This window comes from Convolutriloba macropyga, chromosome 6 (genome assembly GCF_964194025.1).
Source record: "Convolutriloba macropyga chromosome 6, txConMacr16.3, whole genome shotgun sequence".
NCBI lineage: Eukaryota > Metazoa > Xenacoelomorpha > Acoela > Convolutidae > Convolutriloba > Convolutriloba macropyga.
The window spans coordinates 5,446,107-5,464,070 of record NC_134473.1 but is presented as its reverse complement, the minus strand read 5'-3'; the positions used below and the strand labels follow the sequence as shown (position 1 = coordinate 5,464,070).

General features: G+C 34.8%; 2 protein-coding genes across 3 annotated transcripts in view; both read right to left on the bottom strand.

The window, feature by feature from the left end:
- LOC142341447 (uncharacterized) overlaps positions 1–17,964 on the bottom strand; it is a 545,892-nt gene that overhangs the window by 37,181 nt on the left and 490,747 nt on the right. The gene's annotated exons all lie outside the window — the stretch shown is intronic.
- On the bottom strand, positions 116–17,740 carry LOC142341448 (uncharacterized). The gene is made up of 2 exons (XM_075392398.1): positions 17,552–17,740; positions 116–592 (listed from the first exon to the last, which is right to left on the bottom strand). The coding sequence occupies exons 1-2, from the start codon at positions 17,677–17,679 to the stop codon at positions 355–357; spliced, it is 366 nt and encodes a 121-aa protein (XP_075248513.1). The 5' UTR covers positions 17,680–17,740; the 3' UTR covers positions 116–354.

The following is a 17,964-nucleotide window of genomic DNA, read 5'->3' as shown; positions in this document are numbered from 1 at the left end:
TCACCCAGCCCACAAACTATTTCAATCAAAATACCAACAAAGTGGCTCCAAATATTCATTATAGATTAGTAAAACGGTTATTAGGGAATCTAAGATACTTGTTATTCAAGGAAGCTTTGACTTGAACGGTAAATTGTTTAAAAACAAAACACTTTCATGAAACAAAATAGGAAATGAACACAATAAATGCATCACTGCACAAATATAGAACACATTTTCAGTTTCCAAGCGAACCAATGAGTCCATTTCTCTAATCCCAACTCTCTGCTACCAATTTCTTGGCCAGCTCTCAGACTTGACTGATGATATCACGTCGACTTCAGAGCACATTTATTCTTTCAACCTAACTTTCCTTTACTCATCATTAGTAGGAGTCCGATCACGTGATCTGCTCCTGTAATCTCTATCTCTATGTTCTCTCTCTTTGTGATGTTTCTTAGATGACCTCTTGTAACTGCGTGAGTTCTTGTCATCACCCGCCGCTTGTGGGTCTTCATCACTGTTGTGTCTTCCTCGCGTACTCCTTTTAGCACCACTTTTCTCTTCACTTCTCTCACGCTCCCTGTGATGTCGCTTTTTGCTCTCCCTTTCTCTAAAAAAGTGAGATAAAACTCATTATTATGATCTGTCCACCAATCTTGGCCACCTTATGATCTTTGTCCACCAATCAAAATATTTCGAAATTTTAATATCTACTTCAAACCCACCACCGCCACAAAGCGTGAAGAAAACGGTTCTAGTTGAAAACACTGACAAAATTGCTAACCTTTAAAGTAACTGAAAACTTGCCTCAAGCAGCCAAAAACTACCAGACAAGGTTTAATTTTGATTAGCGTCATTTAAAAGCATAATGCAAAGTCAGTTAAAATACCAATGGCTTAGTTAAACACACACTGATAAACTTAAAGTTAAAAGCCACACACTTCATTTGCTTTTCAATGACCTTGGTGAGCTCAATTCAACTTATGAATGGAGTGTTGAGAGTAACGATATTTAATCAACTCTCTTTGCCGTGACAACAGTTGCACTAGTTACCGATGAAAGAACACGTTAGCGCACAATTAACCGTACGAAATCTGCTTCGTCATTATACTACGACATCACCCTCTTTTAATTCCTACTGTTGCTAATTAAACAGTGACGATAAAAGAGTGCGATAAACTCATAGTCTAATGACGAGAATAGTGGGATACTGAAGCCAGGAAAATTGACCCATTTCAATTTTTCCGAATGCCATTTTAACTAACCTGCAATTCCGATACCGATTTTTTTTACCCCTTTGTTAAATTTAACAGAATGACTACTCAGCATAAAAATTATTGATGGCCATGGCTCAGCGACCCGTGGGAATTGAAACTAACACAGCTGAACATGGGATTACAATTATAAGCTTAAGTTTAAAATCTTCGACGGCAAGAGGTTGGCTTTGGTATTGCTAGCATTAGGGGGTGAGCAGAGTGAGGGTCAAGCGATGAGGAGGGGATAGAGTTGTGAGAGCTGGACGGTCGTTCAAACCGCCAGATAGAGAAGAGTGGATGGGGTATTGGATGGGGGTGTGAGGTGAAACGTTTTGGTGAATCGCATACTTAGAGACTATCTATTAAGGCTCTAAGAGAGCTGCTCAGCCACTTCGTGCCCTTCGGGCTTCACCAGTTTACTCCGTTTTTGAGGACAAAAAGTTAAAAGGGTCAGACAAAAAATCCGTCACGCAAAAAATCGCATAGAAGAAAAATCACAGCACAAATATAATTCTACAAACCCTGTTTAAGTGCAATTAATTATTTTCCCAAGAAATACGGACATATTCCGTTTTGCCCCCCGCAAATTTGCTCCCCCTTTTACAAATACCACATCATATCATATGAATGGCTATTTACATTCTAATCAAAATTAATTTCATATACATGTACAATCAATGTGCATTTACAAAATATCATTACATCGAAGTTCTGAAATTAAAAGATGCAAGAGAAAAACAGCTTGATTATAACGCAAGCATTATTAACCCGAAAGACCAATATTGTATGTCGAAAATTCTGTATATCGAAAATTCTCACACTTTAATAAAGTAAACCACTAGTTACCAATCACAAAACAAAGCTATTATAAAGAGGAGAATTAAAATTTTCGGGGTCGTAAACCAACTGATATGCTTGGCTAGAAAGATCCGGTAATACTCTCAAAACACAGACGAGTGGTTTGCATTGTAGCCTGCTCAAGCTAGAATAGGAGCAGTGTAAATGATAACTTCATTAGGAGGTGGGCTTCCCATTAGCTTACCTGAGCTTACATCATCTGAGAACTTCTGATTAAACTCACAGACCAGTGAGTTCAATTGCTTCAAATTTTTTAATTCGTAAATTTTCAAATCGTGTATAAAAAATTAATACCAGAAAAAATTCAGATTGGCCAGACAACATATTAAAAAAATCAATACGATCAGGACAGAAATAATTGCTGTACTTCGTTTGAAGGCAAGTAAAAATCAGTCTCCGTACTAGAAGTCGCGGAAAAATTACGCTTATGAGATAAGTATTTGCAACAAAGTCGCTAGAAACTGAAGACGGCTATCGATCCCGGGATCAGTTATCATTTATAATATCAGTTATGCATTAGATTATCAGCAAAATGAATTGAGAAATCTCTTTACTCCAGAAGTCAAATGAAAGGCGAGCAATTCAAGGAATTGTCTGAATTCGTTCAACGCCAAAAAAACGAATTCAAACATAGCCAACTGCCATAGGTTGAGCTCTCAAACGACTGCCAACTGCTCAGAACCAATTGCAACGACTTACTGATCTCCGAATACTTTATACCGTTTCTCAAGGAGAAAAGTGTCCTGACCAAAAAAATGCCTACACAAAAAAATGAATCAAAACAAAATAAGTACGAATAGCCATAAGCATTTCTTAAGACCATGAAGAATAAAATTATTAATAAAAATTATTAATCATTTGCATGATAGCCGTGAAAAATGTGGTTTAGACCTTTTGTTGAAAACATCATTGGAATTAGAAAGACAGAAAACGTATTACTCGAAAAAACTGATTTCATCCTTATATTTTCAAACAAAAATAAGCAGAATTTTGAACACAGATGTCTTCAAGTGATAAAACGTTATATCAATTGCAAAATTTGTCCTCAGCTTGATTACACCATATTCGAGCAAATAAATGAGACAAAAACAGGATAAATTAGAAACTCTTCTAAAATTAGAAACTTAGGGCCTCCAAAGATCACCAAACACGTTATCTAGATTCTAAAAATCTTACCATATCATACCAATCAAAGTCAGAGAACACAACAGCTTTTATTGATTCCATCGGGGAGAAAACGATTAAAAAAGGCAAGATAAAAAACGATGTCCTATCCAGCAAAACATTAGCATAGCTGAAAGATTGCCAGAAAATAGCTGCAATAGCATTGTAGATCTGCAGTCTAGAAAAACAGTAAAAAAAGACAGACCAAAAAATAACTGCTCTTTTCATCAAAAGATGAGATGTTATATTTCGATTAAGAATCTGTATAAGTTATTGCTGCCACCATTAGCTGCTCTCAAAAAGACGTTCATTTGGAGTGACACACATTCACTTGAACTTATCTCTTTGAATTAAAGTAAAGAAAAGTCAACTTCAAACTGAGGAAGTCATTTTTGAGAGTGAGATAATTCACGTGTCACCAAAAACTTAATCACGCGAAAAAACAAAAAGACTCGTTTCACAAAGAGTGAGAAATGACGTCACACACGCACTTCAGTTAAATTTGCATGAACGAATAACAAAAGCAGATTTGAAGTGGTTGTGACGTCATATGTTTGTAACAAAAATCTTGTCAACGAAATAAAAAAAACATAGCAGGACAAGTCCTGACGTACAATTCAAAGAATTTTCATTGACTTAACAAACAACTAGACCTATAACGGACAATTAGTGAATTGAGAAAACCATTTTTGAAAAAAATCAGATGAAAGAAAAAACAAAAAAAAAACAGAAAATCAATGTCAAAATGCTGCTAGGGAGAACAAAAAACCACTAGTGAGCTATGTAATTTTGATTCTAACAAAAAACCAGGTCCAGAATGAGCTGTGAATGGATTGGGAAAACTATTTAGAACAAAAATCCGATCCAAAAAATCGAAAAAACAGTAAAAATCATAGTGAAATCGCTGCATGTGAACAAAAAACCACAACCGAGAAACCGAATTTTTGTTCAAACACCGTTTTCTCAATCTACTTTAAAACTAGAGCGAAAAAAATTCACGCCGCAAAACCACTCGCGTTTTCGCTCCATTTCCTGTTTCGGCGTGACCAAATCACCACTCCAATTTGATTTCAAAAATCATGAAAATGTGTGAACAGATCTTAAAAAAATGACACCGCCCCAATACAATTCAAATTCTTTGAATTGTAAAAAAAACATAGCAGGACAAGAAGTCCTGACGTACAATTCAAAGAAATTTCATTGACTAAAAAACTACACCTAGCACGGACTATGAGTAAATTGGGAAAACCATTTCTAAAAAATCAGATCAAAACAGAAAATCAATTGCAAACAGCCTTATGCCAACAAAAAACCACTAGCAAGAAATGGAAATTTGGTTCATACAAAAAAAAACAAAAAAATAGACCTAGGGTGAACTATGCATGGATTGGCAGAACTATTTTGAAAAAATCCGATCCAAAAACTCTGAAAAAGTAATAGTCAAAGTGAAATTGCCGCATGTGAACAAAGCTAACTCCACAAAGAACTAAAAACCATTAAATGAACAAAATTATGTAGCAGTAGCATATCAAGGAGACCTTTTATTACTCAGAATAAGAGACGAGACCATAATAAACATAACCGAATAAGGTCGGAAGAATCGTTCTCAAACGAGTAATAGTGAGAGCTCTAATCAATTTCAGCCTGCTTCAGTCGGGAGGAGGGGGTGGCCAGAAAGCAATTAAGAAATTCACTAGGGGTTTCAAATAACATAATTGAAAGTTTATATAAAAATGGCACCAGTTTCGGCTCACTTATCATTTGACATTTTGTATTAAATTGCCGCCAATTTAGTTCAGCTGCATGAAATTGTGAATGGAATGAGAGAACTTTAGATCACGAAAAGCGCAGAAAGTCAAGGGTGTAAAACTCACCTAACAAAGTCAAAGAACGGTCGAGCAAAAATTTTGCAAGAAAAACGGAGCCGGTTGAATACCGGAAACAACTCGGAGAGTCGTGCAATAGAAACTCTTTATCTAACCCTACCTATTTCAGAAATTGAAAATAAAGACATATGCAGCGTGAACAAATCAATTTTGGGGTAGAAATGTGGGTGGTTAGGAGTGGGTAGGTGTGTGTGTGTGGGGGGGGGGGGGGGAATTGGGTGGAGGGGCTGATTTAGATAGGCTGGAGGGACATATATGGGATCAAAAATTTTAGAAATGACCTTTCAACCTTGAATAAAACCACCAGTTCTTAACTACTAACATTACAAACTAAGCTACTTTTGAAGTCCTATGTTCGAAAACAGAAGTCAATGTTCTAAAACAGAAGTCAATGTTCTAAAACTGAAGTCAAACTTCGAAAACAAAAGTCAAACTTGTCATGACTTCAGCTAAAAAAAACCTGTAGAATCTCAATAGTCGTTTTCGAGTCGTAAAAAGACACACACGTTTACAATAATTGCTTCTCTTCGAGAGCCATCATCAAGACGCAGGTAAAACACCATCTCTCTGGAAAACTTTTCCAAATACAATAGAATCAAAATTTAAAAACCATTAAAGATGAATTGAAGTGTCAAAAAAGTTTTAATTTGGTCTGCAGTTTCATTAGGTTAGATAAATATGGCGTAGTCTTCCTCTTAAGGTAACACCAGTTAGATGTATACTCGGAGGAACTTTGGTAACTTAACACACTAAGCCTTCAAATATCAAATCTTAGTAACCGGGCTTTAATGATTTTTCGCGTTTTTGATTCTGCTAATTAATCTTGAACGTATTTGAAGAAATTGTTGAGAACTCTTAATTCCACTCAGTTGATACAGTGGCTGGAACGCCTCATTACATAGTAAATAATTATGTTAAATTAATACACGTGTTCGTGGGGGATGGGGTGCAAATAACGTGAGGGTGCAACAAATGGAAAAGATCGTTTCTCTTTTAGAAAAAATGTTTTGAAATTCATGGGGTCCGATAACATTAACCTCGAACAATTTTACAAGAGGGAAATTTACGAGCAAACAATCGAAGTGTAAAAAAACCAAGGAGGGACAAAGTAAGACATCAAAAACTAAATTTGGCAAAAACCGACTTTTACTAATGTCTTTGCACATAAATGGCAACAAATCCAGACATAAAATCCATCGCGTTATCCGTCAAGGGAAAACGTACATTGAAATAAAAAAGATTTCCGGGACCACGTAACAAAAGAACAATCAGACAACAATCAAAATTTTTGAAACAATATTGTCAAAGCCAAAAAAACAATAGCAAAAAAAACTGAAAACTTCAAATGGGATCAAATGAAACCTGTCATTATTGACACTAGAGCTGCGACAGAGCAGCAAAATCGATTTCAAAATGCGGCAAAATCACTCATTTTTTTTTCAAAATCGTTTAGTAGTAGCAGTAGTAGTAGTAAAAAAGACTTGTACTAGTAGAAGTAAAAGTAGTAGTAGTAGTAAGAAAAACGAAGCCGGTGGAATACCGGAAACAACTCGGAGAGTCGTGCAATAGAAACTCTTATCTAAACACACCTATTTCAGATATATGAAAATAAAGACATATACAGTGTGAAAAAATCAATTTCGGGGTAGAAATGTGGGCAGGTAGGTGGTTAGGAATGGTTAGGTGTCTGTTTTCTGGGGGGCGGGTTAGTTGGGTGGAGGAGCTGATTTAGATAGGCTGGAGGGACTTATTGGATCAAAAATTATAGAAATGACCTTTCAACCTTGAATAAAACCACCAGTTCTTAACTACTAACATTACAAACTAAGCTACTTTTGAAGTCCTATGTTCGAAAACAGAAGTCAATGTTCTAAAACAGAAGTCAGTGTTCTAAAACAAAAGTCAATGTTCTAAAACAGAAGTCAATGTTCTAAAACAGAAGTCAATGTTCTAAAACAGAAATCAATGTTCTAAAACAGAAATCAATGTTCTAAAACAGAAGTCAAGGTTCTAAAACAGAAGTCAATGTTCTAAAACTGAAGTCAACCTTCAAAAACAAAAGTCAAACTTCAGCTAAAAAAAGCCTATAGAATCTCAATAGTCCTCTTCGAGTCGTAAAAAGACACACACGTTTACAATAATTGCTTCTCTTCGAGAGCAATCAGCAAGACGCAGGTAAAACACCAGATCTCTGAAAACCTTTTCCAATTAAAATAAAATCAAAATTTAAAAACCATTAAATATGAATTGAAGTCATTGAATAAACTGGCACTTCACTAGATTGCCGATGGATCCAGTCAATATTGATCCCGTGATAAGGCTACAAGGAAAACAAAAAAATGACGCAAATTTCCCAAAAACACTTTTCTGAAAATACATCAAAATCGTAAACATAGCCAGCATTGCCGGAAAGTAGCCGCCATTGACCCCACTAATCGCCTTTGAGAACTGAAAGATTAAAAAATTGCCGAGAGTTGAATGTTTTTCACAAGTGTCAAAAAAGGTTTAATTTGGTCTGCAGTTTCATTAGGTTAGATAAATATGGCAAAGTCTTCCTCTTAAGCTAATACCAGTTAGATGCATATTCTTAGGAACTTTGGTAATTTAACGAACTAGGCCTTCAAATATCAAATCTTAGTAGCCGGGCTTTAATGGTTTTGCGCGTTTTTTATTCTGCTATTTAATCTTGAACGTATTTGAGGAAATTGTTGAGAAGTCTTAATTCCACTCAGTTGATACAGTGGCTGGCACGTGCCATTACATAGTAAATCATTATGTTAAATTATTGCACGTGTTCGTGTGGTGGATGGGTGCAAATAACGTGAGGGTGCAACAAACGGAAAAGATCGCTTCTCTTTTAGAAAAAATGTTTTGAAATTCATGGGGTCCGATAACATTAACCTCGAACAATTTTACAAGAGGGAAATTTACGAGCAAACAATCGAAGTGTAAAAAAACCAAGGAGGGACAAAGTAAGACATCAAAAACTAAATTTGGCAAAAACCGACTTTTACTAATGTCTTTGCACATAAATGGCAACAAATCCAGACATAAAATCCATCGCGTTATCCGTCAAGGGAAAACGTACATTGAAATAAAAAAGATTTCCGGGACCACGTAACAAAAGAACAATCAGGCAACAATCAAAATTTTTGAAACAATATTGTCAAAGCCAAAAAAACAATAGCAAAAAAAACTGAAAACTTCAAATGGGATCAAATGAAACCTGTCATTATTGACACTAGAGCTGCGACAGAGCAGCAAAATCGATTTCAAAATGCGGCAAAATCACTCATTTTTTTCAAAATCGTTTAGTAGTAGCAGTAGTAGTAGTAAAAAAGACTTGTACTAGTAGAAGTAAAAGTAGTAGTAGTGATAAGAAAAACGAAGCCGGTGGAATACCGGAAACAACTCGGAGAGTCGTGCAATAGAAACTCTTATCTAAACACACCTATTTCAGATATATTAAAATAAAGACATATACAGTGTGAAAAAATCAATTTCGGGGTAGAAATGTGGGCAGGTAGGTGGTTAGGAATGGTTAGGTGTCTGTTTTCTGGGGGGCGGGTTAGTTGGGTGGAGGAGCTGATTTAGATAGGCTGGAGGGACTTATTGGATCAAAAATTATAGAAATGACCTTTCAACCTTGAATAAAACCACCAGTTCTTAACTACTAACATTACAAACTAAGCTACTTTTGAAGTCCTATGTTCGAAAACAGAAGTCAATGTTCTAAAACAGAAGTCAGTGTTCTAAAACAAAAGTCAATGTTCTAAAACAGAAGTCAATGTTCTAAAACAGAAGTCAATGTTCTAAAACAGAAATCAATGTTCTAAAACAGAAATCAATGTTCTAAAACAGAAGTCAAGGTTCTAAAACAGAAGTCAATGTTCTAAAACTGAAGTCAACCTTCAAAAACAAAAGTCAAACTTCAGCTAAAAAAAAACCTATAGAATCTCAATAGTCCTCTTCGAGTCGTAAAAAGACACACACGTTTACAATAATTGCTTCTCTTCGAGAGCAATCAGCAAGACGCAGGTAAAACACCAGATCTCTGAAAACCTTTTCCAATTAAAATAAAATCAAAATTTAAAAACCATTAAATATGAATTGAAGTCATTGAATAAACTGGCACTTCACTAGATTGCCGATGGATCCAGTCAATATTGATCCCGTGATAAGGCTACAAGGAAAACAAAAAAATGACGCAAATTTCCCAATAACACTTTTCTGAAAAAACATCAAAATCGTAAACATAGCCAGCATTGCCGGAAAGTAGCCGCCATTGACCCCACTAATCGCCTTTGAGAACTGAAAGATTAAAAAATTGCCGAGAGTTGAATGTTTTTCACAAGTGTCAAAAAAGGTTTAATTTGGTCTGCAGTTTAATTAGGTTAGATAAATATGGCAAAGTCTTCCTCTTAAGCTAATACCAGTTAGATGCATATTCTTAGGAACTTTGGTAATTTAACGAACTAGGCCTTCAAATATCAAATCTTAGTAGCCGGGCTTTAATGGTTTTGCGCGTTTTTTATTCTGCTATTTAATCTTGAACGTATTTGAGGAAATTGTTGAGAAGTCTTAATTCCACTCAGTTGATACAGTGGCTGGCACGTGCCATTACATAGTAAATCATTATGTTAAATTATTGCACGTGTTCGTGTGGTGGATGGGTGCAAATAACGTGAGGGTGCAACAAACGGAAAAGATTGTTTCTCTTTTAGGAAAAAAGGCTTTGAAATTCTTGGGGTCCAATAACATTAACCTCGAACAATTCTATAGGATGGAAATTTAACGAGCAAACAATCAAATTGTAGAAAACCACGGAGGGACAAAGTAAGACATCAAAAACGAAATTTGACAAAAATTGAATTTCACTAATGTCTTTGAACATAAATGGCAACAAATCCATACATAAAATCCATTGCGTTATCCGTCAATGCAAAACATACATTAAAATAAAAAAGAATTCAGGGACCACATAACAAAAGAACAATCAGGCAACAATCAAAATTTCAAAAACTTTGAAACAATATTGTCAAAGCCAAAAAATCAATAGCAACAAACTGAAAACTTCACACGGATTCAATCATGTCAGAGATCAAATGAAACCTGTCATTAATGACACTAGAGCCGCGACAGAGCAACAAAATCGATTTCAAAATGCGGCAAAATTACTCTTTTTTTAAAAATCGTTTAGTAGCAGTAGTAGTAGTAATACAAATTTCAATAACATTAATTATCGAAAGTATAGGTTTTTCAGCATCTGCAATTTGAACATTTTATGGGTGTTCTAACAAGTGCAACAAAGCCTACTTAGAACACGCGTATCACCTTTTGAAAGTATTCTTGCAGAAAATTGAGAAAACAGATGTTAACTTGCCGCACGTGAAACAAATATCTCTGAAAAACCAAAAACCTGTTTAAACACCAATGCACCACTGCACTTTCAAAGCTGTTTGAAAAAATTTAGGCCCTCATCTTACTACTCCAGTGCGACTATAACCAATATTCTAATTTGACTTCTTATTGACAAGAAAAGGGTCGAAAAAGTGTGAACAGATCTCAAAACAGCGCACCAAAACAATTCAAATTCTTTGAATTAAAAAAAGAGAACGCCTAAACAACATTCTCTGAGAGGTTGACGGTCGCTATTTAGAAAAACAAACCGACTACCGTCAAAAATGCTCTCGAACGACTCGCGAAGTCAAAAAAATAGAAAAGGGCGTAGGCTAGAGAAAATTTTATGATGCATAAATTTCTGACAAGGGGCATTCGAACGATCGAACCTCCCGGATGAGAGTCCTGTGGAGACTTACCAATGACCTACACGCGCTATGTAAGATCATCTCTCACAATCAAATTTATTTCAGCAACAGACTTAATTTCTGAATACGGGCAACACAAATCACTAAAAAAAATTAAAAGTCAAGCGTGAAAAAGTCACTCGAGTGAAATGTTTTAGAAGAAAACAGTCAAGCAATAAAATTTCATAAAAAAGACACACATATTTACAGTAACTACTTCAACTTTCGTTCGAAAGAACTCAATAATTATCTCTACCGAAAACCTTAAAAGTCTTAAGAAAAAAAGGAACATCAAATATCAAAATTCGACATTGTTTTACAATGACGCACGCTTTCAGAGACAAAAGCATAAGGTTGCGACTCATAAAAAGGCAATAGTAGCTGTCATTGGAGCACTTGTTAAGGCAAATAGAACCTTAAGCAGAAAAAACTAAAAAAAATAAATTGTTTTACTAAGTCAGTCATAAACATAGCCGGCAGATTGCCGGAAAATAGCCGCGATAGACGCTTGTGGCGTTACATGAATTGAAACAACTATAGAAATAAAATGGACAGATCGACCACCAGTCCTTTAATAGACCACTAGACTTTTTGTGTTAGCTTCGGACTGTCATTTTTATGAGACACATAAGCTCTATAAGGAGAAAGCCCTAATGGGGCTTTTCAAAATAAGGATCTTTTCCGTTTGTGCCCCCTCAGCTTAGTGGGCGCATATTAATTGCACCCCCAAATGCACGTGCAATATTTGGAAGGGGCAAAAACGGAAAATATCCCAAAATTAATATTCGAAATCAAAAACTCAAGACTCTAATATTCAAGAATTAGGGCATATGTTTGGCACCTACTTAGATGCACACTATTGACCTTTAAAAAGTAAATGTTCAAAAAAATTAAAGTTTCATAAGTGAGCTCAGAAGTCATTTTTTTGTGTGAGGTAAGTCATTGAAAAAGTCAATTCCAGGAAAGTCACGGTAAGACGAAACAAAAATCTGTTAGACGAAGTAAAAAAAACATAGCAGGACAAGTCCTGACGTACAATTCAAAGAATTTTCATTGACTAAACAGAAAAACTAGACTTAGAATTGACTATGAGTGAATTGAGAAAACCATTACAAAAAAAATCAGATCAAAAAAATAAGAAAAAAAACAGAAAATGAAAAAGTCAAAATGCTGAAAATGTCAAAATGCACAAAAAACAGAAAATGTCAAAATGCCGCATGTGAACAAATAAACCACTAGCGAGAGATTAAAATTTAATTCAAACAAAAAAAATAGGCCTAGAACGAGCTGTGAATGGATTGGGAAAACCATTTAGAAAAAAGTCGATCCAAAAAATCGAAAAAACAGTAGTAAAAATCAGAGTGAAAATGCCGCATGTGAACAAAAATCCACTACCAAGAAACCGAACTTTTGTTCAAACACCGTTTTCTCACTCTACTTTAAAACTAGAGCGAAAAAAAAATCTCGACGCAAAACCACTCGCTTTTTCGCTCCATTTCCTGTTTCGGCGTGACCAAAATCACTACTCCAATTTGACTTCAAAAATCATGAAAATGTGTGAACAGATCTTAAAAAAACATAGCCGGAAGAATTCCGGAAACGACTCGAAGTGAAAATCCATTTAAACGCCATCCAACTACTCATCAAACAAAACGTGCCGTCATTAATTTATGATTATCTTGAAACAAAGTCATGAAACAAAAAAGTAAAAACAATAAAATCAAATCTGTTCAAATATCATAAAATCTGGTCAAATTTTGTTATAAATTGAGATGCCGAAAAAACTGTCTCTGCCAAAATAACTTCATCGAAACAACCAGTACTTACAAAAATCACTTATGTGAATTTTGAATAATAATTTAGGCTAAATTATGAAAAAAAGCTCTTAAAAAACAACTTCACTGAAAAACTGGAAAAAGTTAAATTTTTTAATGTTTCAAAAAACATATAAATCCAAAGAAAAAGTCCCTTCAGCTAATAGGGTATCCAGATGCTCGCAAAACAATAGGCAAGTCATAATAGTCAAAGAAACTTAGCTAAACACAAAAAAAAAACGAAAAACTGCAAAAAATTAGGAAAAATATTTCCAATTTTCGCCATTTTTTTGTCATATTTCTCAACAAAAAAATGATTCTTACCCACAAAACTGCAACCAATTGTTATCATAATATTGCTCAAGTAGAAGGGGCTTCTTCAATACCCATTTGAGCAAGAAAAACAAAATCGTCAAAAAACGCAAAAATTAGCCCGAAAATCAGCAAAATACAATAAAAACCTCCGAATTATCATGAAATTCATATGAATTTCCAGAAAAGTTCAAACCACTACCGGAACCAGCCTAAAATTAAAACAAAATAATAACCAAACCTCCTAACGAAAATAAATGAAACACAGCCGGCAGAGTGCCGGAATAGCTGCGAAAGAATAGACCTGCGTGCCATATAATAGAGAAACAGATACAGATCTAAATTGAAAAAAAAATCGACGCCGCTCAAAAAACTAGGTAAAAAACATTCAGCGATAAAATGATAAAGCTTGTTAAAATTAATTCCGCAGACGCCTCTTATTAGGGACCTTTACTGGGCAAATGAATTCCTTTGACCTTAAACAAATTCAAACTAAACTTAAGTTTTAAAGTTCAAAAGTCATTTTCTTGAGTGAGGTAAGTCACGTATGATCAAAATCTAATCACGCAAATAACCTAAAAGCTTTTGCTCAAGCGAGTGAGAAATGACGTCACGCGCAGAAATGCCGTTAGTGAGAGGAAGTCATTCAGAAAATTTGACTCTTTCAGCTTTGCAGTGTGAACAAATGTAAAACAAAAAAAGAGCGTCAGCCGACGAAAAAAAAAATAGCCGGCAGAATTCAGGAAGAAACTCGAAGCGTCAAAACTTCGCTAACAAAACCATAATTGCAGCAGAAGCCACTACCTTTTGTATTAAACCATTAACTCACTACCTCTTCAGGTCTGCTCTAAAAATTGGTGAAACTTAAACCACTGTCAACAAGAGAAAAAAAATGCAGCAAAATTTTATATTATTGAATACGTTTGGTACCGTCAAAAACTCCAAAATAATTAAGGTGATCAAAAACCTGATAGTCTGAAAAAGCGGGCATGGATATCAATAGCCCTCAAATAATTCTTGGTTCTAATCTGAAAAAGATCGCGAAAGCAAACGGCAGATAATAATCTTAGAAACTAAGTTAAATCTTTTCAAAATAGAAAGCTCAAATTTAAGAATCAGAAAACAACTAAAATTACACTTCTAATCACTGCGATTAAGACAAAAAACAACACACACACATACTGTTCCTTTTTGTACATAAGCTAGACAACATGATTTCATACTAAATCAAAAATAAAATTGATCATAGAGAAAGACATAAGCAGCAGAATATTAAAAAGCAAAAAATCGTTTAAATTAATACCAAGGCCGGAAGAAAGCTGCAGTAAATAGTCATTAGTGGAAATTTTTGAAGAAGCTTGCCATCAAACTCTCAGTACTGCCTTTTGTTGAATGAAATCAATTGCACACCAAAGAAATGACGAAAATGTAAGAAAAAGCTGAAATCGTTCATTTTTACAACTGAAAAAATCAATAAACCAAAATTAAATTTAGGTGCCAGGACAAAATACAAACAAAAAACTGACGAAAATCGGATTAGCATATGTACAATTTTATGGAACAAAATTACATCGAGGTAGAAAGAGGCGTTGAGTATAGAAATTATCAAAGAGAAATTGCCATATTAACTGATTTTTGACAAAAAGACGGTTAAAAGATCAAAAAAAGAAGTAATTAAAAGAAAAAAGCCAAAAATTAACTAAAAAAATCAAGAATTATGTGCCAATTTTCAACTTGAAACGAATTTTCAGGCTCTCCAAAACACTGTCATCAACTTCCGAGGTTGACATTTCAATATAGTATCGAATAAAATTTATTTCTACAAGGAACCAAATTAAAAGCAGAAACATTGGGCCACTTAGACGAAAGAACGGCTAAAAACGGTTATCTGTATGTGAAATTCAGTCAAAAACTACTTTTCAAAGTCAAAAAGTCATTCACTAAACGCAGCGCATGATCAAAAAACTTCTCTCGCTTAGCGAAAATCTGTTCACCAAGACAGCTTTTCTCACTTTCGCTTTTAGGTCAAAATGCCGCGTGAACAAATCTAATTCCTGTAAAAAACCGAGAGAAAACCAATACTCCTCTTCGATTCGTAAAAACCAAGAGCACCGCAATATAGCTTCGCTCAGCTTACAGCTTCGCAGCTATAAAAAAACTGCTTTAAAATGCCGCACGTAAACAAAAAAATTTCGCTCGCTTAGAGAAAATTTTTTCACACATCAATTTCTCGCTCTCTCAAGAGAAACAGATACAGATCTAAATTGAAAAAAAATCGACGCCGCTCAAAAAACATTCAGCGATAAAATGATAAAGCTTGTTAAAATTCAATCCGCAGACGCCTCTTATTAGGGACCTTTACTGCGCAAATGAATTCCTTTGACCTTAAACAAATTCAAACTAAACTTTAAGTTTTAAAGTTCAAAAGTCAATTTCTTGAGTGAGGTAAGTCACGTATGATCAAAATCTAATCACGCAAATAACCTAAAAACTTTTGCTCAAGCGAGTGAGAAATGACGTCACGCGCGCAAATGCCGTTAGTGAGAGGAAGTCATTCAAAAAATTTGACTCTTTCAGCTTTGCAGTGTGAACAAATGTAAAACAAAAAAAGAGCGTCAGCCGACAAAAAAAAGAACAGCCGGCAGAATTCAGGAAGCAACTCGAAGCGTCAAAACTTCGCTAACAAAACCATAATTGCAGCAGAAGCCACTACCTTTTGTCTTAAACCATTAACCCACTACCTCTTCAAGTCTGCTCTAAAAATTGGTGAAACTTAAACCACTGTCAACAAGAGAAACAAAATGCAGCAAAATTTTATATTATTGAAAACGTTTGGTACCGTTAAAAACTCCAAAATAATTAAGGTGATCAAAAACCTGATAGTCTGAAAAAGCGGGCATGGATATCAATAACCCTCAAATAATTCTTGGTTCTAATCTGAAAAAGATCGCGAAAGCAAACGGCAGATAATAATCTTAGAAACTAAGTTAAATCTTTTCAAAACAGAAAGCTCAAATTTAAGAATCAGAAAACAACTAAAATTACACTTCTAATCACTGCGATTAAGACAAAAAACAACACACACACATACTGTTCCTTTTTGTACATAAGCTAGACAACATGATTTCATACTAAATCAAAAATAAAATTGATCATAGAGAAAGACATAAGCAGCAGAATATTAAAAAGCAAAAAATCGTTTAAATTAATACCAAGGCCGGAAGAAAGCTGCAGTAAATAGTCATTAGTGGAAATTTTTGAAGAAGCTTGCCATCAAACTCTCAGTACTGCCTTTTGTTGAATGAAATCAATTGCACACCAAAGAAATGACGAAAATGTAAGAAAAAGCTGAAATCGTTCATTTTTACAACTGAAAAAATCAATAAACCAAAAATAAATTTAGGTGCCAGGACAAAATATAAACAAAAAACTGACGAAAATCGGAAAAACCTACAAAAATCGGATTAGCATATGTACAATTTTATGGAACAAAATTACATCGAGGTAGAAAGAGGCGTTGAGTATATAAATTATCAAAGAGAAATTGCCATATTAACAGATTTTTGACAAAAAGACGGTTAAAAGATCAAAAAAAGAAGTAATTAAAAGAAAAAAGCCAAAAATTAACTAAAAAAATCAAGAATTATGTGCCAATTTTCGACTTGAAACGAATTTTCAGGCTCTCCAAAACACTGTCATCAACTTCCGAGGTTGACATTTCAATATAGTATCGAATAAAATTTATTTCTACAAGGAACCAAATTAAAAGCAGAAACATTGGGCCACTTAGACGAAAGAACGGCTAAAAACGGTTATCTGTATGTGAAATTCAGTCAAAAACTACTTTTCAAAGTCAAAAAGTCATTCACTAAACGCAGCGCATGATCAAAAAACTTCTCTCGCTTAGCGAAAATCTGTTCACCAAGACAGCTTTTCTCACTTTCGCTTTTAGGTCAAAATGCCGCGTGAACAAATCTAATTCCTGTAAAAAAAACCGAGAGAAAACCAATACTCCTCTTCGAGTCGTAAAAACCAAGAGCACCGCAATATAGCTTCGCTCAGCTTACAGCTTCGCAGCTATAAAAAAACTGCTTTAAAATGCCACACGTGAAAAAAATTTCGCTCGCTTAGAGAGAATTTTTTCACACATCAATTTCTCGCTCTCTCAAAAACAGCGGTATGGACAAAAACCACTCTCTTTTCGCTCCGCTCTTCACTTTTGTTCACCACCAAAATCACTCCAAATTTTTTCACGCGTTTCATTTCCCGCTTCAAAAATCACTCCAATAAAATTGATTAAAAAAAGGAGTTCTCCAATACTCCTCTTCGAGTCATCGCGCCAATACAATTCAAATTCTTTTGTAAAAAATTAGGAGCGCTATAATAGCCGCCTAGAATTGAGGACGCGGCTATTAAAAACCAAATAAATAGCCATTAAAATCATTCTTTCAATTGAAAACCAATAGAATTACCTTGGGGAGTGCTCTCGATCTCTGCGTTTGTAAGTGACCTGGATATCATCATCCTTCTCTTGGCTTGTATCTGGTGGGGAGGACAAAGGTTCCCTGGAAAACAATTGTTTTTTTTTGTTTATTATCATGATTGTATTTTGGATCTACTTGTAGAAATGTTTCCATACCCTCTCCACTCCACGAAAATAAGACAATTTAAAGTTGAAATTTTTATTCTCCTATAACGGCATAAATTTTAACGGACCGTTCCACCTCTTAATAAGGCTATTCAAATCATCAATCTAAAACGGCGCTATTTGGCCTCATATTATGAAAACCAATGTTAAAATATTCTCATTGTCAGATAAACAATCTTGTTGTTCCTAAAAATATCTCAAATACTTAAAATTAGTTAAGATTTAAAACTATCAACA